Source organism: Adiantum capillus-veneris, chromosome 7 (assembly GCF_014529385.1).
Source record: "Adiantum capillus-veneris isolate H3 chromosome 7, ASM1452938v2, whole genome shotgun sequence".
Taxonomy (NCBI): domain Eukaryota; kingdom Viridiplantae; phylum Streptophyta; class Polypodiopsida; order Polypodiales; family Pteridaceae; genus Adiantum; species Adiantum capillus-veneris.
The window spans coordinates 66980577-67007029 of NC_140937.1; the positions used below are offsets into that span (position 1 = coordinate 66980577).

General features: G+C 43.0%; 1 protein-coding gene across 2 annotated transcripts in view; it reads left to right on the top strand.

The window, feature by feature from the left end:
* Positions 1 to 14600: 14600 nt before the first annotated feature.
* The window catches only part of ARPC3 (actin-related protein C3), a 49044-nt gene continuing 37191 nt past the window's right edge, over positions 14601 to 26453 (top strand). For both annotated transcript variants that reach the window (XM_086516015.1, XM_086516016.1), the window contains exon 1: positions 14601 to 14756. In XM_086516015.1, coding sequence (XP_086372141.1) covers positions 14754 to 14756 — 3 coding nt within the window. In that variant the 5' untranslated portion in view covers positions 14601 to 14753. The remainder of the gene's footprint in view (positions 14757 to 26453) is intronic.

A 26453-nucleotide genomic window follows, 5' to 3' on the forward strand; every position in this document is an offset into this window, starting at 1 on the left:
TCATACATGACTTTCTTGGTTGCAAGCATGATCCTTGAAAACCTACATCTGATGAGTGGTGAGAACATCTTTGTTGATGATGGCATGAACTCCAAGATGAAGTTCCACCACACCCAACATTCCCTATTACCCTTTGAACCCCAGTTCACCAATGCCTTGGTTGATAACCATCCCACTAACTCTCAATTTGCCCATTTTTCTAACACTAATCCATTGTACAATTTAGGGGCACATGGCACTCATGAGGGGCACCTTAGGCAATGGATCCATAATTCTTAGCAATCTTGAAATAACTCTCGCTCTTTCCCCCCTATGAGTACTCATAGTATGCATGCAAAAGCTCCCAGCATTCTCCTCCCTCACTATACGTCTGCAATTGCCCTTGTGGCGTCTCCCACTCTTCCTCTTCCTCTTATTTCTTTGTACACATCAATAATAGTGACCATAGATACTCCCACCCTCCTGCTCATGCAACTGCACAATCATCCTTAGCTTTGCACCATGCCTCACAATCAAACCCTACTATAGAAGGAGCACCGATACATTCAAGATCTACTTCACCCACAAAACCAAATATCAAATTCTTGAAGGCTTGCAACAAAATAAGGACATTAAAGATACTCAAGAAACAACAACAAAGAGTGCACCTGGTATGCCTTAATTCACATTGAAAACAACTATTGTTAATAAGTTGAACTTGAATATGAAAAGTGTGCATTAATAATGATGGTATGTGGGGCTCAACCTACCACTATAAGTTTGGTGTACTTGGTTAGAGATAGTTGGTTAGTGAAAGACCTGAAAGTGGTGGGGGTGGAGCTCTTGCCTAGAAAATTTCATATCATTCTTCTTAAAGATGAAAGAATGGGTGGGTGTGAAAGAGGTACAACTAGGTAGTGGATGCTCAAAATCTCATCTCTCTGCCTCTTGCAGTGGACTTGTCATGTTTGTCTCTAAGGGAATAACCCTACCATGTATCATGTCTAGATGGAACTTCCACATTTACTTTTTTGATGTTATGATTTCTTGAGAACAAAAAGTGTCCTCGATGGGAATTTTTTTTGAGTAGTAGACCTCCAAAGATTACAATCTGCTATGACATCCTCAATTATTGGTTCAAACGGATGCATTCAAGACTATGCTTGAATTTGTCAAAATTAATATGGATAGTGGGACTTACTTCTTAAAACCCATTGTTTTCAAGCATTTACCTCACGCCTACTTCCATCGTGGTTTAAAAACTCACGAAGTAAAGGGTCGTCTGCTTGCAAACCTAGAGGGGGTGCACCACGATCTATTGTCGAAGAGAAGGTTAAGCCACCTACCATCTCAAGTGAAAATCAACTCCATCTCAATCAACAGGCACAATAGTGGGTACCTCTCAGTTAGCAAGGGACTCCCAAAAATATAAACAACCACTCAAACCTCAGTAGCGAAGGAAGCCTTCCCCCAATCGATATGTGTTGCTACTCAACTAAACAATGAGGAGTTTGTTCCCTTGGCGAGTCAGGACTCAGATAAAAAAATCATTTCAAATCTAGCAACACCCCCCAACATAATCAATAGTGGCACTAGGATTAAAATTAGTTGAACAAGTGAACCAAGTGGATCAAGCTTTGGTAGTAGAAGATAATCCACCATCTATTATCTCTCTATAGGTCCCTTGGTCACTCTATCCACTCATCTCTTTGACTGAAGAGCTGCCATTTATCAGAGACCCCATGAAGGAAAGGAGATCGTTCCCCTAGAATAAAAAGAACCACACTTAGGTGGAGCAATCTCACGAAAATTTCTTAGTTGATCTTGGGAAAAGACCTAACAAACATAGATGATGAAAGGAGTCTCTTGGAACATTAAGGATTTTATAGACACTAAAAATGCTTCTTCAATAAAGGAATGACTTAAGACTTTGACCTTGTAGACTTCATAGCTCTTCAAAAGCTAAAAGCCTCAGGTCTAGATCTTGATAGCGGACTCAAACCTATATCTCCTCATTTTTTATGGATTTTCACTCCCCATTTTAGTTTTTCAGGAGGGGTAGCTCTTGTTGTCAAGCCGTCTATGTCACCAACATCAGTAGATTTTGATCTCAAGGTTGGTTGGTGTAGTTTTAATTTTAGCATCACCCCTTTCACCCAAGTCACTTTCTATGCAAGAGGGTCTATTTAGTATGGAATAGCTATCTGGAAGTCTATATTGGCTAGATCCTAGGCTATTTGGAGACTTTAACATGGTGGAAACGTAGAAAGATAGGTATAAGGGGCTTAGCACTTCTCTTAGAGGATCTAGATTGGTAGCTTTTATGAGCTTTGTGGACTTTTTGATTTAGTCAACATAGGGGACATTGGGGATTTCTCATGGCAAAATTATAGCGAAGGCCCTCTTCGTTGTGAGGCAAGACCAGATAGATGCTATATTTCTTGATCACATAGCTCATGCATGCACTTGTGAATGCAGAATTAAATGATCTCAACCAAAAGAAGATTTGAAGGAGTACGAGCGGAAGTGCGACGCGAGAGAGAGTGCGAGAAGAAGAGCATGACGATATGGTGAACTCGCTCTACTGTAATGTGTAGAGCATGGTGAGTTCTTATTAGGTTTTTACAAAAGAACATGTGTACATACCTGGCGGCCCGCCCACTTACCTGGGCGACCACATTGGGCTTTATACCCCAACAACCTCCCACTTAAAGTCCAATGTGGTACTTTAAGTGTGAGAGAAGCTACTATACAAGCTAATATACAAGAGATGTAGAGAAGTGATGTACTACCTTACACCTAACTGCTTGCGAAAATGCGCAAAGCTGAGGGAAGTCCTTTTGTAAGTAGATCAGCAAGATTTTCTGTGGTGTGAACTTTGACAAGCTGAAGTTGCTTATCCTCGAGCATTTCCCTGATGAAATGATACTTCACATCCACATGCTTTGTCTTTGAGTGATAAACTGGATTGCGAGCTAATTGTATAGCACTTTGACTATCACAATATAACACGGGCATATCTTCTTTGATTCCCAAATCTGTTACTAGTCGATTAAGCCAAATTGATTCTTTGCATGCCTCTGATGCTGCAACATATTCAGCCTCTGTAGTAGACTGAGTAACACAATCTTGTAATCTAGAACGCCATGATACTGCTCCACCAGCCAATGTAAAGACATACCCTGACGTAGACCTTCGGTTGTCTAAGTCACCTGCATAATCTGAGTCTGTAAAACCCTTTACACTTAGCTCCTGACTCCCATAGCATATACGCATACTCTTTGTAGCTTTCAGGTATCTCAATATCCCTTTCACTGACTCCCAATGTTTCTTGCCTGGGTTTGACATGTATCGACTTACTACTCCCACTGCAAATGCAATGTCTGGGCGAGTAGCAATCATTGCACACATCAAACTACCCACTGCAGACGCATATGGAATCTTATCCATTTCAGCCTGTTCTTCCTCAGACACAGGACAATCTTGTTTGCTAAGTTTCACATATGGTGGCAATGGAACACTCAATGCCTTTCCCTTCTCCATATTGAAACGTTGCAAAACCTTGTCAATATACTATGTTTGAGATAACCAAATCAACTTCTTTGATCTGTCTCTCTCAATGCGCATACCAAGTATATGACTTGCCTCACCCATGTCTTTCATGTCAAACGATTTTGCCATCTTTGACTTCAAAGCTGAAATTTCTTCGAAGTGCTTGCCAGCAATCAACATGTCATCCACATACAAAATAAGGATCAGCCAACTACCATCCTTAGCCTTCTTTGTATATAGACAGTGATCGAACTCACTACGTTTGTAGCCTTGAGAAAGCATAAACTTGTGGAATTTATGGTACCATGCCCTCGGTGATTGTTTTAAGCCATAAAGACTCTTTAACAATTGGCATACCCAATCTTCCTTGCCTTTCTCAACAAACCCTTCTTGCTGCTGCTTGTAAATTTCCACATCTAAATCACCATGCAAGAACGCTGTCTTGACATCCATTTGGTGCAACACCAAATCTAATATGGAAACCAATGCAAGAAAGCATCTCAATGTAGTCATCTTGACCACCGGAGAGAAGACTTCATCAAAGTCAATGCCTTGTTCTTGCTTAAAGCCCTTGGCAACAAGCCTTGCTTTGTACTTTGGCTGACTATCGTGAGCGGTGATCTTATACCTGTAAACCCATTTACAGGGTAGAGCCTTTTTGCCCCGTGGTAATTTAACTAGCTTCCATGTCTTGTTTTTATGCAGAGCTATCATCTCTGACTGCATGGCCAATTGCCAATTCCCGGAGTCCTTCATTTGCACTGCTTCCTTGTAACATGAAGGCTCATTGCAATCAGTCAACATGACATAGTTCATAGATGGAACAAACCTATCAGGAGGTCGCGTGATACGTCCAGATCTATGCACAATAGGTGGCTCAGGCTCAGCCACAACCTGTGGTTCCACTCTATCCTGTCCTTGCTCCTCTTGAGCCCTGACATTATGTCTTGCACGTGCAGGTCCATCTTCTTGGAAGACAACTCTTCTAATCTCCTCAACCCTCTCTGGTTTAGAATGATATTTGGATTCATTAAAGTGAACATCATTGCTGCGGACAACCTTTCTGGATTCGGGATCCCAAAGTCTGTACCCCATCTCACCAGAATTACCATAGCCTAGAAAGATGCACTTTCTACTCTTTGGCTCAAGTTTGTTCCTAAATTCCTTTGGAACGTGAGTATATGCCTCACAGCCAAAGACTCTGAGATGCTTGTATGAGGGAATTTTGCCTAACCATACCATCTTTGGCACTGAATCCTTCTGCAAAACCTTGCTAGGAGATCTATTTACAAGATGAACAGCTGTTGATACAGCTTCAGCCCAAAACCCATTTGGCAGCTGTGCATTAGACAACATACTTCTGACCTTCTCTTGTATGGTCCTATTCATCCTCTCAGCAACACCATTTTGAGGAGGATTGTAAGGAGCAGTAAGTTCACGTTTTATACCTTTTGACTCACAAAAGTCCTGAAAGGCCTTTGAAACATACTCTCCACCATTGTCAGTGCGTAAGCATTTAAGCTTCTTGCCACTCTGATTCTCCACAAGTGTCACAAACGTTTTGAAAACACTAAACGCTTCATCCTTGTGCTTGAGAAAGTAAACCCATACTTTCCTCGAGTAATCATCTATAAATGTCATAAAGTAAGAAGCTCCCCCTAGAGATAGGTTAGGCATAGGTCCACACAAATCACTATGAACAAGTGCCAACTGTGTATCTCTTCTACTGCTTCTATGCTTATGTGGCTGCTGTGTTTGCTTACCATACAGACAATGTTCACAGAATTCAAAATCATTAAATGAAAACCCAGGAAAATAACCAGAACGAGACAAGATTTCCATTCCCTTCTTGGACATATGTCCTAACCGGCTATGCCACAAAGAAACGTTCGGCTGCTCGGTTACATTGATTACATTTTTAGAGACATTTGATACATAAATCATGTAAAGTCCTCCAAACTTTACTCCATGTGCTACTATCATAGAACCCTTGGATATCTTCCACATGTTCTGTCCAAAAGTGGTGACGTAGCCAGCATCATCAAGTAAACCTGTGCTGATCAAGCTCTTTGTAATTGCGGGAACATGTCTCACATTCTTCAGCGTGAAAGAAGAGCCATTCTGAAACTTCAATTGAACATCTCCAACACTTAAGATCTCACATGTCTGCCCATTGCCTAGCCGAACATGATCTTTAGTGGTCACATAAGAGGTAAACCACTCCTTGTTTGGAGACACATGAAGTGATGCCCCTGAGTCTATAATCCAGTCACTCAGTGCATTTCCATCAAATGCTGTAAGAAGAGCTGAGTCCATTGTATTCTTCAAGAAGTAGATGTCTCCTGACACTAGACTGTCATCCTCTGCAACAGTTTTTGTCACATTTATTTCTTGAATCTTCACTGAGGACTTGTTCTTCTCACCATGGTCTTCAGCTTTCTCTTTGCCTTTTTTTGCTTTCCATTCTCTGCAGTCTCTTTTCATGTGACCCTTCTTGCCACAATGGTAGCATTCTATGTCACTCTTGCCTTTAGCACTGCGGGACTTGCTACGAGACTGGTTCCTCTTTCCACCTTTGTACTTTTCTTTGGTACTTCCCCTGACAACTAAGGCTGTTCCTTTGCCTTTGTCCATTGTCTTTCTATTGGTTTCTTCAATAAGCAGACTTCCTTCTACACCTGCTATGTTCAAACCATCTGGAGGTGCAGAATTACTCAAAGCTGTGCGAAAAGTGTCCCAACTTTCCGGCAATGTGATCAACAGGAACATAGCTCTAACAGGTTCATCAAACTTGACACCTTGAGCTGACAACTGACTATAGATTGTGTTGAATTCATTCAGATGATTGGACATAGGTGTCCCTTCTTTCATCTTCAAGTCAACAAGCTTCTTAAGCCAGTATACCTGTGAAGCTGCACTCTGCTTCTCATAAAGATCACTCAACTTTAACCATGCTTGATAAGCCGACATCTCGTCTGCTACATTGAAGTAAACGCTTTCTGCCAAAGTCAGCATAATGGTAGAAAGTGCCAATTCATCCATTTCGCTCCATTCATCTTCGTCCATATCTTCTAGTTTTATCCCCTTGAGCTTTATAGGTTTTATCTGCTTCTTTTGTACCAACACGTGCCAAATCTGCTTCTTCCACAATGGGAAATTGGTTCCATCCAGCTTCTTGATATTGTAAAGAGCAGTGTCCTGTGATCCATCCATAGCTACGCTTCACAGTAGTTTACTTTTCTGGGAAAAATTCGGCAGAGTTTCCCCTGTAAACTGATCTCTGAACCAATATCAACCTGTCAAATGAACCAAGAAAGCTTCAGATTCTGCATAAATTTCGGCAGAGTCTCCTTAATTTGTAAAATGGCTCTGGTGTACTCAAAAAACAGCTCAAAAACACTGTCTCTCTAACACTGTAAGCTGCGGGTAAACCTGTCCTGCACCTGTACTGTCTCTCACTGTCCTGTCACTTTCCTGTAAGCATAGACTGTGACAATGCCTCAACGGCAGTAAAGCAAAGATGCAATCCCAACTGTCTAACTCACAGTCAATACATCCTAGCTGCCTATCTAAGGGTGCTCGAGGGATCGCTCCAAGACATGTATCACCGAAAGGATCTCAACATTCGAGAATCCCCCAGCTCAATAAAACCTCACTCGACCCTCAAAAAAGGCTGCAGTAAATCTGACAGTACATAGACTTCCCACAAAGTCATACATCCACAAATTTCCCACTGTATGCTGTAACCGCTGCGGCGGTTGTTTGCTGCGTGACTCACAGCCAGCAAACCCTCAACAGACATACATCATCTCTGACAATACATCCCATGTGGAAGTACCTGCAATGTCAGGATGAAATCTAGAATATCAAGCAGCAAACACAAGCTACCTGATGAACTAGTGGATGTCGCCTACAGTCTGTGTGTAGATGCGCCCGTGTCGTATGTGACACGCCTCCAAGAACTGTGAGCCGTCCTTCGATGTGTAGACAGCCACAAATCAACACTCTAGGAGTGTCGATATCCTCAGCACCTGCAGTCGTAGGCCGAAAACCCCAAATTTGCAGGGTCGGATCTGCACCCGCCGAGACCACGTAGTCGAAAATGGCCTGCGCAGACCTTTGTCGAAGCCGAACGGTGGCCGAGATGACCTTAGAATGAAATTCTGACAACACCGAGCCCTTCGAGCATCCCCACGAGATTTGGGGCCGTGTCTTCGCCTATCGAATTTCACTCCAATCTGAGTTGGTGACTCTAGCCTCCTGCAGTGCTGCCCCGAGCCTCGATCTGAGCTCTGATACCAGTTGAAGGAGTACGAGCGGAAGTGCGACGCGAGAGAGAGTGCGAGAAGAAGAGCACGACGATATGGTGAACTCGCTCTACTGTAATGTGTAGAGCATAGTGAGTTCTTATTAGGTTTTTACAAAAGAACATGTGTACATACCTGGCGGCCTGCCCACTTACCTGGGCGACCACATTGGGCTTTATACCCCAACAAGATTTAGTTCAAAATCGGTAGCTACCGAAGGCTAATAGTCCAACTCCAAAAATGTTTAGACTTTTGTGTAGGGAAAACAATAGAACAATACCCCTGTGCTCATTAACAGTCAGGGATTGTGTTCCACTGTTCAAGAAAACCTAAACTTTGTCCATCAACATTTCGGGAACATCTTTGCAACCGCTCCCTCAATCACAGAGACCAAGAAGCTTGCTCAAGAAGAAATCTCAAGGTGTCGAAAAAAAGTTCCTAACTCTCTTGCCCAAAAATAAGACTCTCCCTATGCTCTTTTTGAGGTCAAGGAGGCAACCAAATCTTTGAAGAAGGGGAAAGTCTTGAGTATGATCGTTTTTTGACTGAATTCTTTCATCAATTCATTGATATGTTGGTGCCAAAAAATCTACTTCTATGACATGTTTCATAAATACAAGAATTATTAGACTTTTGTACAAGAAATGCGACAAGGCAGTCATAGGCAACTAGTGCGCTATCACTCTGTTACCTTGCACTTACAAGATTTTGGTTGAGGATATGATAAGGCTACAATTTCATCTTTAGAACTAGAATAACAAAGAGAAAAAGTGTTTTAGCAAAGGATGATACATTTTGGATGTTGTTATTGCACCGTGGGAAGGCAAAGTGTATGCTAAGGACATCAAACAAGACTTTAACAAAATTGATTTCAACAAAGCATATGATAGGTTAGAATGGGATTTCATAATCCAGCCCTTGAAGGATATGGGATTAGGTCCATTTTTGATCTTGGGAATTCTAACCTTACAAATCAATGCAAATTCTTTAAGGGAGCCTTTTTTTTTAAAGTGCTCAATCGAGCTTGAATTGCATTAAATTCAGAAGGTTACAAACTGCCCTGACATATCCTTTGCACAGGGTTCTCAAGAAAACAATACATCAAAGGGAGTTCTAATTGATCAAATAATCTAAGAGATCTATTCATCAACGCTACCCTCTGGCACCATTCCTTTTTGCTATAGTCATAAAGGGTTTAAGTATCATAATACAAGATATGATTCAACATGGAGAAATACTTCTTTAGGAAGAAGATCAAATGTACCTACAAGTGTTCAACAATGACACTACATGATTAATACATAATGACAAATAATATATCTCTGAGTTTTGAGTTCCTCCTTCTTCCTCTGTAATTACTCTTCTACTAAATCCATCCCAATGGAGCTCAAAGATCAAGGATGTTAGGAGATTGTAGAAGGGGTGCCTTTTTTAATATCTAGGCATTTTTAAGGGGTTTGATATACAGCCCAAATTGTTTTGGATGTGGGTTATGAATAGAGTTGAAGCCAACCTTAAAAGATGTGGAGGGTTTACTTGTAATCTTACCACCATCTTCCTAGTAGGAATCTGGTTATTAATCACTATGTTGTTTCATTCTTGTTATTTTATGTATCATGCTATAGATATCTACAATGAACATTGCAACAAGTCCATAAAGTATGGAGAAACTTTCTATGGAAGGGATATTCTTCCAAAAAGGGTATGGCAAAAGTCAGGTGGGAGTTCTCCATCTTACGTAAAGATCAAGGAAGCATGGACACCTCATCAACAACAAATAAACTTGTAGCAAAATGGATGTTTCTAGCACCTTTATGCGATTGGCACATTTAAATCATAGAGATGTGAGGAAATACTCCTTCCCTCAAGCCCCGATTTGGAAAGTTCTTCCTATTTCAAGTATATTCTAGTCCTTTTCCTACTAAATGTACAAGCTTTGTTATAGTAAACGAAATCTAGAAGTTATGGAATACATATAACACACTTATCCTTTCTAGATATCATATGCAAATCAAATTGGGATAACATTAAATTTGATTTTCAATGGTGGTCAACTCTTAATATCCCCAAGTTGGAGGACAAAGATGTCAGAAAAGCTTAGAAACTTAATAAAAAGGGAGTTTTGAGCGTGGCAAGATGTGTGGGACAACAATAGTGTCATTTTTTTTTTCTGAAAGGGGAACTTATTCTAAGTTTCGCCTCTCAATAAGTGACTCATCTCTTATCCATAGGCATCCTACTTTTTCTAGAGGGGCATAGTTTGGAAAATTGGATGTAAAGGGGACCTTGATCTACAATGACCTCAACCACCAAGTAGGCTCCCTCTAACCAAAATTCCTCGACTACAACTGTCCACATGAATAGCTATTAGGGTTCAGGCCAACTGGCCACCCGCCCATCTCTAACGCACTAACCCTTCATTCCTCTTATACAAAAAGAAATAAAGAGACACACACAAGGCTCCTTCTTGGTAATGTGTTTCCCCAATTGCTCACTCTCCTCTTCTTCTTCCCTCTTTCTACACATCAAGCACAGGGATCTCCTCCCCTCGAGTGGTATCAAAGCCAATGGTTCTTCCCAACTCCGGTGCGCGTGCACAAAGGCTTACCAATGAGATAAGGTTCAAGCGTTGGATAATCTTGTGTGCAAAATATTGAGCTCTAGAAGAGCTCGACACTATTCTGTAGAACTCTTGAGCAAGGTGCAAAAGCTTTGGGTAAGTCTTGGAGCAGCACTCGATCAAATTGTAGAGGATTGAACACATTGGGATAGCTCAAGTCAAACAGGTAGTAGATAGAATTTAGTTTTTGTGTTGCAAAGCTTTGACCTGCAAATCAAGCTAAGTCGAGGGCAACAAATAGATCGTGTGTGTGCTTGTGTGCACACACACACAATCAACGGGCTTCAAGGATTGCAGAGGGAATTGAGCTCAAGCAAAGAGAATAGGAGATCTGCAAAGTCGAGTAGCGTGAGTAGAGGAGGGAAATCAAAAGCAACCACTAAACATTTGGGCAAAGCTGGTTTGGAACATAGCATTGAGTAGGTCTCGCAAGCGTGAATCGAATAAGTCAACAGCAACTCGAAAGCTTTCCAACATCGAAAGATGGAGGACAATAACCTTCAGTGAGCAAAGCATCCACATTTCTTTTAATGAAGTTAAGTAAGAGTGTATACACAAATAAGGGATTTCGACAACGCTAAACCTATCAAGGCTTAGGCATAGAATTGGGCTGCAACCACACAAATTGGGAAATTTCAAGCAAGAAGGAAGTTATCGAGTAGTGCAAAGTCACACAACACACACTCTGACATTTTTGGCTTCGTCGACATCCACATCAATGGTGATTACCACTTTGACAATGTCATTCCCGACCATCCCACAGATGTATACTCCCATGGACATTTATCCTCGCGGATAGTATTTCCCGACTTTGGCAGAGAGAGAGAGAGAGAGAGAGAGAGAGAGAGAGAGAGAGAGAGAGAGAGAGAGAGAGAGAGAGAGAGAGAGAGAGAGAGAGAGAGAGAGAGAGAGAGAGCACCGGATTTCTCAACGCTTCGCATTGGTGTTTGGCATCGACATCAACATTCCTGCGGATGAGGGATTTCTCATGGATGACAACGCTTATGACATGCTTGGGTGAGGTACCTCTATCATAGAGGAGTGACACCCGACATCGGCATCGAGCACATCGGTCTTTTTTTTTGGGGCTAGTTTCAGCATCGAGCAATGATCTTTTTGAAATTTTGGAAATCTACATCAGATCCCTAGTCTACACTGTCATACAGATTTACGAGGGGGCTTTAGAGCCCGCATACACCTATTCTCCAGCTTTATAGACACACACACGTACAACGCCTTCAAGGAATGCTTGGAAGTCGTTTTGGAAATATTTCTCTACGGATAGTTATGCATTGACAGATGCATATTTTCTTGAGCACATACAATGCTATTGATCTCTTTTGAGAGCAGACATTCCCGCAGGGATTTGATTATTGCATGCAACAGTTCTTAGCGCCTGTTTGTGCGAGATTACTCATTTATGAGATGAGTTGCAGTTACTGCCACTACGCAACACTTGTGAAGCCAATTTGGCTTGATATTTTTGGCAGTTACCCGGCCGTTTCTGAGACTTGGTCCAAAAGAACCCTTTATGAGACCGTGGCTAGTCATTGAGTCTGCATAACCTTTTGTGGGGGTCATTGCGTGGGGTTTTTTGAAGTTTAGTACAGGGTCCGAGTTACCCAATGTGAGGTGGATTAGGCTATTGGAGATCCCCTTTTGTGGCCTCACCATATGTTATGTATAGAGAGTTAAGAGAGAGTAAATAAGCATTACCTTGTAAATGGGTGTACTAGAAGAATTATACGAAAAAAGATTTCGAGCCTAAGGCTACATGTTTGCGAAAGGATTTAAGTAGAAGAAAGGCATTGATTTCTGTAAGAATTTCTCTCCAATGGTCAAGATGACTACACTGCATCTTGTGCTTGGTCTAGTAGCCATAGAGGACATGGAATTGGTCCAAATAGATGTGAAGATGATGTTACTTCATGGGGATCGAAGAAGAAGATGCCTATATGATGCAACCATAAAGGTTTTGAGATAAAGCCCGAGAAACCAACAAGGGTAGAAATAGTGTCTAGACTCAAGAAATCGTTGTATGGACTAAAGCAAGGCTCAAGACAGTGGCACATCAAGTTTGATAAGTACATTCAGTTCCAAGGTTATGTACGAGCCAAGAGGATCACTATTTGTACACAAGGAGGTTGAAAGATAGTTCCTTCATCATTCTAATCTTGTAGATGAATGATATGCTTATAGCCGGGAAGTCAAAAGATGAGATTGCACTTCTCAAGAGATGCCTTAAGCAAGCAGTCAGCCATGAAAGATTTGGGCGATGCACATCTTTCTGGGTATGCGTATCAAGAATATTGTGAACATAGAATACTTGAACTATCACATGAAGAGTATATTCACAAGGTCTTTCAACATTTAACATGCAAGGGGGTAAAACATTGAGTACCCTAACCACAACTTAGCAAGAATGATTGCCCCAAATTGGATGTTGAAAAGGTAGAGATAGAAAAGATGCCATATTCCTTGACAATGGCAGATGCCATGGTTAGCACACGACCAGACATTGCATTTGCAGTGGGAGTGGTTAGCAGGTAAATGGCAAACAAGGTAAAAAAGCATTGGAAAGCGGTGAAGCATATCTCGAGATACATTAAGGGTTCAGCCAACAAGTGTTTACTCTTTGGGAACAGTGATACATTCATAGTTAGATACATTGATTCTGATTATGCATCTGGCTACGTTTTCTTGTTTGCTGGAGCGATTGTCTCTTGGAGACCGTGTCTCCAATTTTTCACTTTGTCTTCTACCACTGAGGCCGAGTCTGTTGCATTTTTCAGTGCCAACAAGGAAGCGGTTATCTTGTCTAGTGGGAGACCTTGGTATACACCAGACTCCAATGTTACATTGTGACAATCAAAATGCGATTGCGTTAGCAAAGAGCCCCATGTTTCATTCCAAATCGAAACACATCGAGGTCAGGTATCATTTGATACGAGATATTTTATCTACCAAACGCATTGAGATAGCCAAAGTGCACACGGATGAGAATCCTGTAGATGTTCTGACAAAGAGTCTATCTTTAGAGCGGTTTGCACATTGCATAGAGATGATGGACGTAGGGTGAAGCTAAGGTCATGATTCACACTTGTGTATAGTTGCACATACTTCACACTTAAATAGTTGTACATACTAACCCTTAAACTTATAGCCACTTGGGCCACGTTGGCATTCAAGTGGGAGATTGCTAGGGTTCACGCCAACTGGCTGGCCACTCATCTCTAACGCACTAACCCTTCATTTCTCTTATACAAAAGGAAATGAAGAGACACACACAAGGCTCCTTCTTAGTGTTGTGTTTCCCCAATTTCCCACTCTCCTCTTCTTCTTCTCTCTTCCTCCACACCAAGCATGGGGATCTCCTCCCCTCAATATCTTTACACAACAACCTCAACAAGTGATAGGCTTAATAAGGACCGAAGGCAATGGAGGCGGGAATTCAGTATGTTATGGGTCAATCCTCTAATTCCAAAACACTCCTCTCATTTTTGGCTTATTCTCCACAAAAGTGTGTGAATGGGGGATAAAGTACTAAAACTAGGCTTGAGTAATGCAATATGCAGTGGTGCAGCTCTTTGAAGAGATTTTTACATTTATATATATTGTGTAGGGATAATGAACAATATTTGCAATTTTTGAACCATCTTGAAAATTTAAAATGTTCTTAGTTGACATGGAAACATATTCTTTTAGGAGATTTTATGGACTTCTCTGCACGCATTTTAGGAGATTTTATGGCGTATTGGATTACAAGGTGTAATTAAAATTTTGCCAATAAACAACCAGTCGACAATGATTGGCTATCTATTGTTTTGCTGCAGGCTTCTGAAGTGAAGAGTAGCTTTCTTAGACACTTGCGGATCTCCGCCACTTGGAGAGATATGTCAAAGGTGAGGAAACGAGATGCAACGACAATCTCATGGAGCATGTGGATGCATTCTTCTATGATTGGGATAGCCAGCTTGTGAAAACGTCTGAGTCTTTGCTGGTGGAACTTGATATATGTACGAGGATCATATCCGTAAAGTTTTTGATGTTTATATCTAGTTGTTCCACCAGAATTAAATTTATGTCCAGTTGTTTCCAAGTGTCCGAGTGGACCAGAATTAAAATGATTTTGTATTTGTAATTGACACCTGAGAGCATGTTCATGTATTTGGTTAAATAAGCTCCAGGTTGCAAGCGTGGCATGACGAAGTGGAGACCATGAAGAAGGCGTGCTTCTCTTTGTCTATGTGAGGATCAAGAGGGACGAACGCGAGTCTGCGTGCTGCACCAAGAAAATGGTGAGTATTCTCTGGCGCTCTTATTTGATCTTCCGTCTGTAATGACTTCAAGGCCGCCATAGCCATAGGACTGCAAAATGCAATACCCGGGTCATCACATGAATCGATCACGGTGCATCGAACACACAGGCCATAGCATTCTCCCATAGCAAGAAATAGGCTTACCAGCATGACAATTTCCGTAATTATTGATTATAGCTTTACCACTTGTGATCTATCGCATGGAGCAGTGCAATTCTGGATTGTCAGCTCCTCAAGTGTCAATGCCATAGCCTGTCTCGACCGTGATAAGTTTCTTAGTTGGTGTTAATCAGTATGTTGTTTTTCTTACTTCGAAGCTAGCATAGGATCTTTAAGGAAAAGAGACGCCAATTAGGTTGATATTTTAATTAAGAGTATGGCATCTTTCTGAAATCATCTAGTTGGTCCCGGTACCTCCCAGGGCAGGTGATAAAGGAGTGAAGCTGTTTTGTGGCCAGTGTCCGGCCGTAGCAAGCTAGTATTTCCATGTCGGGTTCTTCTTGCCGTGTTTGGCCTTAACCATGTAGGTTCCTCTAGGTGCAAAGGATTTTTACCATGTCTGCCAGGTGTCTCAGATGCCCCTGCGACCCTTCTGCACATTTTCTCGTATTTCCTCCCCTAATTTCATGTTGGGGGGGTTGATCTGGGTCAGGCAGCCAGCTTTGGCCCTATATAGGAGGCCGGGGGGACATTCCTTAGATGCAGTCTGTTCTGAGTCCCAGCAAGTAGGGCCCACTTCGGGCAGGCTTTTGCGGCTGACGGGCCTTAAAGGTAGGCATGCAGAAGGGCAGCCCTAGCATTTTTTAGGCAGCCCTCACCTGCATTTTATGGCAGCTCTGCGGGGCAGCAGTGGCAGCATGGGGTCTTCCTTGAGTTGGGGCCATGGGTAGCAACTCAAGGGACCAACCAACAGTGGTTGGTCCCTTGAGTTGGGGCAATGGGTAGCATGTCTTCTCCTTGGAGTCTTCCTCTCATCACAGCCCATTCAGTGGGCATCATATGCAGAGGTAGAGCACTCCTCTAGTTGTTAGCCTTGAGGCATCTCTCTCTCTCTCTCTCTCTCTCTCTCTCTCTCTCTCTCTCTCTCTCTCTCTCTCTCTCTACCCCCCCTCCCCCCGCTCAAGCTCTTTCTTTATGCTAGGAGGATCAATTTTGCTCTATTCACAGAGGATGTTGGAGTTATTGCCCATGTTGAGGCCGAGTCAAAGGTCTCGTGTGTAGGAGAAGATGGCAATAGTAGTAGCAGTTGTGTGTACGATGGTTCTATCCATGAAGGGCATGGCATACTTATGCCGGACCACCCTTGGGGACTGCTTTGTATCAGCATGGAGAGCCCCCCCCCCCCTCCCTCCCTCTCTCTCTCTCTCTCTCTCTCTCTCTCTCTCTCTCTCTCTCTCTCTCATTCTCAGACGTTCTGCCTCTTTCTACCTCGGTGACCTCTCTTTTCCACAGTTGCGTTGTGTATGTATGTGGCATTGGCAATTGCAGGTGTTCTCTAGTGTCAGAGGATCTTTTTGAAGTCGAGTCAGATCAGAGTCGAGGTGTTCGCATGATTGGAGGCCAGCCCGTGTCTTCATTGCATTTGCCACTTCCTATTCATACATGGTATCAAAACATTGGTGTCTCAATCACTCTTAATGCTCACTTTTTTGCATCCAACAACCCTTAAAGGAAAGTGCAAGGTATAGACCCATGGTAGTCACCCACAAGACAATATAACTATTGGAGTTATAGAGAAGAAGCTTGTGTTTTCCTACATTTTTTCCAGTTCAGGACTGACTTGTGTATGTGGAAGCTATGGATCCTTGTCTACAACTTTTCTTCATTTACCCTTGTTTATGCTGACCTCTCTTTACCGAGCGGAACTGTGTGGAGGATTCAGGATGTGGAGTATTGCTGGATGGTTTGATTTTCCCAGATCGAGTTTTTTTGTAATGGCTTTGTGCAAGCTTGCAGCTTTTGGATCCATAGCAGAGACATTTTTTTCTGGCTTTCTTCTTCAGAGAAAGAAGTGTTTGGATAGCAGTGGGATCATCTTCAACACTTATGCCTTATGGAGCGGGTTCCTATGGGTGTTTTCTTTGAGAAGATGGATTGGTTGATGTGTCATGTCTTTTGCAGTCGCACTTTTTATCTTGGGTTATTGATAGAGTTATCCTTGTGGAGGACTTTATGTAGGCTGATATGGAGTTCCACCCTTGTCTTGTACATGCAAATGTGGAGTTTCAAGTAGCAAGTTGATGGCGCAGTTGCACCTTTTACCAGGTTGCGGATTTTGGATGACAGAGGAGGATTACTTTCCTCCTAGAAGCAAAGGATGTACTTTAGTTTTTTCTTTTCCATCTAAGGATGGACATTTTAGTTTTGGCTTTAGTTGACTCTTGTTCATCCGGTATGCAACATAGTAACATACTAGGTGCATGTGTTGGAGTTGGCTTTGGTAGGCAGAGGGGGATTCTTATATCTCCAATACCACTTCTTGTATGATCATTTGACAGACCTAGAGGTGGAGCATGTGGTGCCCAATGCTTAGTCGACTATGACAATGATTCGAGGAGGTTTTGTTGGAGTGTGGACAGCTCCTATCTCCATGTTCTTTGATGGTAGTGTGTCACTTGTATGCCGTTTTGTGAGCTTGTTGTTGTCAAATTGACTATTTTCTTATTCTCTAAGTAATTTCTATTTAATGAAATTAGGATATTTAAATTTGTGCACTTGGGAACTGTTAAGTAAGGAACGATAGATCTATGAGAACTGAGAAAAGCTATCAGGAATGGACATCTTTGATGCGTCATATGATGAGTAACATAAAGCATAGCAAAGGAGTTGTTTCGTAAGCTCGGTGTGAGAGATTGGTAACGGTATTCCAGATGCGTCACAGGATGGGTGACGGGAGTATCGATTAGGGAATATTTTATTGGTCTGAGGAGGAAATCCGAACTAAGTAAGAGTTACGTGTAAAGATGTAAACACATGAATGAATATGGGTTATGAGAAGCTTTGAAGACATGCATATGTTTTCTAAAAAGCAGGTTGCTTTCTTAGTGCTTTCCAAGAAAGCAGATGCTTAACCGTGAGGGAGTCTATGTCTGCATCGCATCTCTGTGCATGAGATTGCATGCAAGGACGCCTGGGTGTGTTTGTGTAAGCATAGTTTTTCCAGCTCATTAGTTTTTAGCAAGTTTTTAGAGAGGTTTATATTATTTTTAAAAGCTATATTGCTGCCCACTTAATAGGTGGGCAGCCCAATGTTTGCCTCATGTCTTGCTATTCCGACCTCTATCTCTTCCTCTGCTTGGCTTGCACTCCAAGGCAGTCCCCTGCTCTCTAGGCGCCTCCTTCGCGTAGCCAAATTTAGCAGGAACCATCACTCTTCCCTTTATTTGCGTGGCATCAAGAAGTTCACTATTTTCAGCCCTTGCTCTCTATTCCTGCCAGCTATAAAATCAGCCTAGCACCCCCACTTCAGCCAGCTACTGTCCCAACTAGAAGGGGCTCTTGTTGGAGAAAACTCTGAGGAGATTCTACTGCGACAACACTGCGACAAGTTTGCGATCGGAGGTTGCTTTCCGTGCCTGGAGCAACAATCGATGATTTGTATATGAGTTCTACTAGTGTTTGCTACCTTGTTCGTGTTTTACAGGTGGTACACCTCTGAGAAAGGAGCAAGGAGGCTATGGCCTATGCTTGAGAGATTCTGGAAACGAAATCTGAGACGGTTTGCAGAGCTCCCATGCTCTAAGAGCAAACTGGAAGGTATCTGAGAGGAGAGCTAGTCTTTCGAGTTCCCGAAAGGGAAGGAAAGGACCATCGAGTCTGAGATCTAGAACGGAGGGGTTAACTCCGGTTCTAGTGCTTGTAAAAGATTCTCCCCGCTAATAAAGTTCTATTTGGGGGGAGGGGGGACCAACCAATCTTCTGGTCCCCAACAATGTGTCGATCTTGTCCCTTCTCTCTCTCTCTCTCTCTATCAAATTGTATTTATTTTCAGCCTATAGTTGCTCGTGTGCTCTCCCGTTTGTGATAGTGGTATCAGAGCAAGGCCTCCTCTCTTTCTTGCAAAGGAAGACGATTCTAAGAAGTTACGGAAAGAGCCACAACGAGTCAAGAGAGACCGCCAAAGAAGAGCTTCAACAAGTACGAGCTCAATTGTAGAGTTGCATCAACTCCTGACTTTCAAGTTACACGCACCTCCATCGGCAAATCAGCCTCATGGGTACTGACCAAACCAATTTTCACCATTTCATATGGGTGCTTTAACACAATAGTGAACCTCTTTCTGCGATTTCCATGCCTCCTGTTGGAACGGTAAACCTACAATATGCTTAAATTAAGCTGGATTCAACCTATATGTTCTTAGAGAGACACACACACCTATTAGTCGAAGTAGAATCTTATGTAGACATGATTTTCAGTAATGCTTAAGGCTTACACGAGGGAGGGATGCCAGATGAAGCTTAATTCTCCTTGAGGGAGGGATGGAGCTTGAGTCTTGCGGCTTGAACTTCAATGAAGGCTTGGAGCCTTGAGGCCCGAGGGATAGGGAGAGGGAGAGGGAGAGGGAGAGGGTGAGGTTGAGAGCTTGAGAGTGATGGAGCTTGAGGCTTGAAATTTGAAGCCTTGAGGGAAGCGGAGAGAGAGCCTTGAGGGAGAGGGTGAGGTAGAGAGCTTGAGAGAGAGGGTTTAAAGCCCTTCTTTATATAGGAAAGGATGGAAATAACACCCCCCTAAAAGTTCAAAAGACTTGTCCCAAACAACCATATTTCCAAACTTTGGCGTTCCAGATTTGCCGTTTCGCGTTCCGCTTGCCATTTCGGCCGTTCTGGTTATGCCTGCAAAGGGAACGACGTTCCGTTCCCGCCTCCGTTTCTAGGAGGCGCACCGAGCATAACAGGAACGTGTTCGGAGAACGAGAGAACCCCATTCCGCCCGTTCCTTGTTACTCTACTTACTTTGCCAGATGTCCAAAGGGTTTTGGACAAACTCAACAAGCCTCAAGAGGAGGACGCCGATGGACGTTAGAAAAAGTTAAAACACTGCTAGATGTAACTATCGGCAAGAGGAAAACGAGGAATGAGGTGACGAAGTGCACAAGGGAACTCCAGATCCGAACAATCAGGCTGCCAAGAGCCGAACAACGTCGCCATAGGAGCTGTGCCTCAACAGCATGGTCGTCCAATTGCATTTCTCAATAGGTGTTAGGTGCAGCAGAATGAATGTTTGCGCTTTGCTCAAGATGAGTGCTCCGAATTGTGCTCAAGGTTCCTTTTGTTCTTATGGAAGGGAGAGCCTTCCGTTCTTAAATGTGAGAGTGTTATGATCACAAACAAAGTGAATGGACACTGTGCCTGCAAGTGTATGAGACTGAGAGATAGAGAGAGAAGAGAGATACAACACCAGAGACGTTGTAAAACCCTCCTCCGAAGGCCCCACTCTCGTCGGCGAGAGTGGTCTACTTATGATTGCACAATCTGGTACAATGGGAATGCATATAACTGATGCAAGTCTAGGCTATGTCGGCGATGACGACGGGGACGACGAGACCGACCTAAGGGCTGAAATCTGCAATCTTTTATTTGCTGTCCAAAAACGCTATGGGCTGAAATCTGCTGTTGCCGAAAACGCTGCTAAGGAAAAACGCTGATTTTGCTGGTCTTTAGGGCTGAAAATTTGCATCTATTGTAGGGCTGAGAACTGATGATCTTCGGGCTGAATCTGCTACTCTTTTAGGGCTGAATTTGTAGGTTCTTATGGCTGAAAAACGTTGCATGGCTGAGGGTTCATCTGCTGAAAATGCTAGGTCAGGATCTCCAAAAACGCTAGGTGCTGGGGTATACTTGCGGTGAAGATATGGGATTAAAACGCTAGGCTTGTGGTCTTGCTATCGCCGGAATCTGCAAAGCAAATCGCTGGCTAACCTGATGATGAAAATGCTAGGTCTTGGCTTCTGCTCCAAAAACGCTAGGTCTCTTGGTGGGGGGGGGGGGGGGGGGGGGGGGTTCTGTTGAGAAGGCGCCTGTTGAGCGTGGAGCTCGTGCTGCCTCTTCTGCCAATTAGTGCTAGTCTAGGTTTGCTTATATACAAACTTACTTAATTTGCCCTACCTACTTTCCAACAAAAGTCACTTAAAAATAATAAGTGAAAAATGTCAAAAATAGGGAAAATAGGCTAAATACACCGGAAAATTCCGTGAAGGATTCTGATGGGAATGCTTATGATTATGCTGTGTGCAACCAGAGGATATGCATCTACACTAAGTGCTCGGGCATGCACGGTCTGCGAACAGACTCACAAAAGTGTCATATCACTTCTAAATCTAGACTGACTGGAGTGACTGAACCCTTGTCGTGCTGTAGCTTGTCCACGGATACATAGGGTTGGATGTGTCACGTGACATCCCCTCCTTTTCAAAGTGAGGTACTGGTACCGAACTGTATGGCGTCGAGGGAGATCGCCAATAACATCCGGAATCTTGGAAGGGACTCTTCGCCGGCCCACTCTGATGTGTGGGTCGTGCGGTACTTGAACTTCATAAAGGTCTGAAATGCTTGCTTCTTTGGGCCGTGCCGAAAGCGACACAAAGTCTTCTGTGGCTCCTTCAATGCTTCAACTTCGTCTAGAGTCATGCTTCTTCCGTCTTCAAGAATCTCCACGACTGAAAATTCCTGAAACACTTCCAACACAAAAACATGAACATACCTATTCCATGTAAAGTGACTGGAAGAAATCTTGTCTTCCTAAAAGACTGTGCATACAATGTAGATGAACAAAGAGACGGAGTGCCAAACCGTTCACCACACACACGCAAACAATGAGATCGAATCTTTCTCTTAGGATCTAAAGCAATCAACTTTGGCAATTCACATCGGAAATGCCCATGCTTGGTGCTCATACTTCCATGTGCTCTTTCTACCAATGTGCCATGCCAAGGAAGAGACATGGAATGTGACTTCCTTGAATGCATACTTTTCATGAAAAATCCGCATACATTCTTGCTCATTCATGAGCGAAACTTGCTCAACGTACAATATGTCATGCCTAGGAAAAGGGATCACATAAAGACGCTGACGAAAATACAAGAAACGATCACGAATGAAACACTCGTACAATGCGTGCGTATGAATCATGCGAACACATAATACTTCCTGTGAGGGTTCTTTGGACCTAGGCTCAAGAGCCAAGATCGATCCTTCGTGATTGATCGAATCTACAACGAGGATAGCTTCGCTAGGAAAAGCATCAACTATGTGAACAATCACATCATCTTCCTGCAACTCCTCATCTATGTGAACAATCACATCATCTTCTTGCAACTCATCATGCTTGTGAGAAATCACATCTTGATCATCATGCAAATTATCATTATTGTGAAAAATCACATCTTGATCATCATGCTTGTCATTATCATTCAATTCATCATGCTTAGCATAATCATGCAATTCCTGTGTATCATGCTTTGGAGAAGACGAGACCGAAAGAGTCTCCTTCTCCTAAATCCGTACAATCTTCGCCTGCATATTAGAAATGAGAGAGGAAGAATGAACACCGTTCTTGCGATCCAATTTTGTTTTTATTTTTGCATACTTGTGATCAAATTCTTTGGCCTCCAAGCGTAATTGCTCGCGCTCACGCTCCATGGCTGTCATTCTTGCTTCGTGCCACGTTATCATCATGTCCATCATCGTCTTGCACCAAGCCTCCATAGGATCTGGTGCAATCCTTGGCGTAGATGGGGGGAAGGGGGAGGGTCGGAAAAACCTCCCGGTGGGGAAAATTCTACTTTGCCTCTCTCATGCTCATCACCTGTATGCGAAGTATCCATTCCGCTTTGGGTGACGACCATGCACTATGATCTTTGGTTCTTAAGTTCACGAGGAACTTGGGTTCTTGAGGTTTTCTTTCGCTTGCAAACCGTGTTTGAGAAGGATCTTCTCTTCACCCGAGTTCTACTCCTTTCCGCGGGCGCACCCCTTGGCGGCCTTTCGCTCACACCAAGGTTGCTTTTTCCCACTTCACGTCGATTGGCCGGCCGCTAAGTGCACGGTCCACTCTTAATGAGTGAAAAGAGACACAAGGGGAGGCTAGACAAGCCCTTCTTTCTTGGGATTCCTGTCACTCTTCAAAAACACGATTAGGAATCGACACGCCCAAGCGAACTTGGGTTCGTGCGACCGCAACAAGCAAAAAAAATTCTTGTGATTCTTGTGGTTCTTTCCTTGAGTGATACAAAACACTGCCAAAGCTTTGATACCAATGTTAGGTGCAGTGGAATGAATGTTTGCGCTTTGCTCAAGATGAGTGCTCCGAACTGTGCTCAAGGTTCCTTTCGTTCTTATGGAGGGGAGAGCCTTCCGTTCTTAATGAGAGAGTGTTATGATCACAAACAAAGTGAATGGACACTATGCCTGCAAGTGTATGAGATTGAGAGATAGAGAGAGAAGAGAGATACGACACCAAAGACGTTGTAAAACCCTCCTCCGAAGGCCCCACTCTCGTCGGCGAGAGTGGTCTACTTATGATTGCACAATCTGGTACAATGGGAATGCATATGACTGATGCAAGTCTAGGCTATGTCGGCGATGACGACGGGGACGACGAGACCGACCTAAGGGCTGAAATCTGCAATCTTTTATTTGCTGTCCAAAAACGCTATGGGCTGAAATCTGCTGTTGCCGAAAACGCTGCTAAGGAAAAACGCTGATTTTGCTGGTCTTTAGGGCTGAAAATTTGCATCTATTGTAGGGCTGAGAACTGATGATCTTCGGGCTGAATCTGCTACTCTTTTAGGGCTGAATTTGTAGGTTCTTATGGCTGAAAAACGTTGCATGGCTGAGGGTTCATCTGCTGAAAGTGCTAGGTCAGGATCTCCAAAAACGCTAGGTGCTGGGGTATACTTGCGGTGAAGATATGGGATTAAAACGCTAGGCTTGTGGTCTTGCTATCGCCGGAATCTGCAAAGCAAATCGTTGGCTAACCTGATGATGAAAACGCTAGGTCTCTTGGGGGGGGGTTCTGCTGAGAAGGTGCCTGTTGAGCGTGGAGCTCTTGTTGCCTCTTCTGCCAATTAGTGCTAGTCTAGGTTTGCTTATATACAAACTTACTTAAATTTGCCCTACCTACTTTCCAACAAAAGTCACTTAAAAATAATAAGTGAAAAATGTCAAAAATAGGGAAAATAGGCTAAATACACTGGAAAATTCCCCTGAAGGATTCTGATGGGAATGCTTATGATCATGCTGTGTACAACCAGAGGATATGCATCTACACTAAGTGCCTGGGCATGCATGGTCTTCGAATAGACTCACAAAAGTGCCAGATTACTTCTAAATCTAGACTGACTGGACTGACTGAACCCTTGTCGTGCTGTAGCTTGTCCACGGACACACAGGGTTGGATGTGTCACGTGACAATAGGAAGTTAAAGAGTGCAGAAAAGAATTACTTATTGTACGATAAGGAATTTCTCTTTGTCATTCATTCTCTGGAGCATTGGAAACATTTTTTGCATGGTAGAGATTTTATTGTTTGTATTGATCATAAAGCCCTCAAATGGCTCTAGTCTATACCGAGTGCACATTGGAGTGACCACCAGGCAAGGCTTAGGTGGTCTCCGTTTTTTGAGCAATTTGGTGGTTTGATTGATTGTTCTTAGTAAAGCTAACCCCGTTGCAGATGCGCTAAGTCGCAAAGGACAGATCTCTGCTCTTGAGTCTGTTTAGGGAGTATCTTTTGACAACATGAAAAATCAGTATGCAGATTTCGAGTTTGGTAAGCAATGATTGGAGGCTCTTGCTACCCAAGGCCCTAACAACTATCTCATTCGTGATGGTCTCTTGTATTTTTGTCATCGTCATTGTGTGTTACCTTCTCTTAGGCAAGCCATATTGCACGATGCACATGATGCACTCATGGGTGGGCATACATGCATGAATACCTAGAGAATGTAGAAAGATTTGTCTATTGCCTAAAATGGGAAAAGATGTGTCAAAGTGTGTTACGCAGTGTTTTATTTGTCAAAAAGTAAAAGCCCCTAGTGGTTGTAGGAGGCGCTTGTAGCAGGAGAAGGGTAGCGTTGGTGTTTTCTGCACAGAGAGAGAGAGAGAGAGAGAGAGAGAGAGAGAGATTGTACGCAAGTGTTTGCGTGTGCTATTTAGTACACTTACTAATGCAATGTTTTATTATTATGAGGGTACACACTATAAGGGTCACATAAGTGACCCTAGGGGTGGTTCACACCCAAAGAATAAAATAATGTATACAAGGGTGGCCAGAGGGCTTTTAGACCCAACAACCTCCCACTTAAAGGCCCGATGTGGTACCTTTAAGTAACTCCCATTAAGTGCAAGCAATGCTGATGTTGTCTTAGCAAGACACTTAGTGAGAACATCTGCGGGGTTATCCTGTGTTTTGACCTTTGTCAGTGTGACAAGGCCATCTTTCAGCACTTGGCGTGTAAAATGGTACCGCACATCAATGTGTTTGGTACGAGCATGGAACATGGCATTTTTAGCCATGCATACTGCACTCTGACTATCACAACCAAGCACTGGAGCATGAGCTGGAAGACCAAAAGTCCTCACAAGACGACCAAGCCAAATGTCTTCTTTGGAAGCCTCTGTGACTGAAATATATACGGCCTCTATAGTGCTCAATGCAACAATCTTTTGCAATCTTTAACACCTAGAAATAGCTCCACCAGCCAACGTAAAGACATAACCATTGGTAGATTTCCGAATGTCAAGATCACCTGCCATGTCTGAATCACAAAATCCCCGCACAGACAATGTACCCTTTCCATAACATATGCATGTGTCCTGTGTACATTCAAGTACTTGAAAATGCTTTTTATTGCTTCCCAATGTGGTTTGCCAGGGTAGACATAAACTTGCTAACAACTCCCACTGCATAAGCAATATCTGGTCATGAAGAGCAACCATGGCATACATCAAAGACCCGCAAGCTGATGCATAAGGAATACCTTTCATAGCATAGGTAGCTGCAACATCTTTTGGGCAATCATGCTTGCTAAGCTTTGTGTGTGGTGGTAACGGCATACCAAGAGGCTTAGCATCAACCATATTAAATCTCTCAAGCACCTTTTTGATGTACCTGTTTTGAGAAAGGAATAAAAGAGGCTTCTTTCTATCCCTTGCAATGCGCATACCCAAAATATGTTTAGCTGCACCCAATCTTTCATAGAGAAAGCTGAATTTAACTCCTTTTTCAAAGCATTCAAAGCATTCAAAGCTTCCTTATGCTTGCCTGCAATCAGCATATCATCCACAGAGGACTAGCACAATAAGACTACCATCAGGAGCCTTTTTGGGGTAAAGACAGTGATCTGCATGACTGCGTTTGAACCCATGGTTGAGCATAAAAGTATCAAACTTTTTGTACCATTGCCAGTGAGGATTAGTGGTGCTAATCCTATAATTAAGACTCAAAACTTCATACTTAAGATCAAATTGAGACTTAAGAGACGAGAACAATTGTTGTTTGAATGATTGAATGAATGCCTGAAAACTGAGTACAATAGGCTCCTTATATAGGAGACAAAGAGACACAAATGAAAAGGCATGTCTCTTGGTGAAGAGACAAGACTTTAGACCTAAAGACACATCCTTTCGGCGAAAGAGCTGCTGCGCTGCAACCATTGGGCGAAGAGTCGAACCCTTAG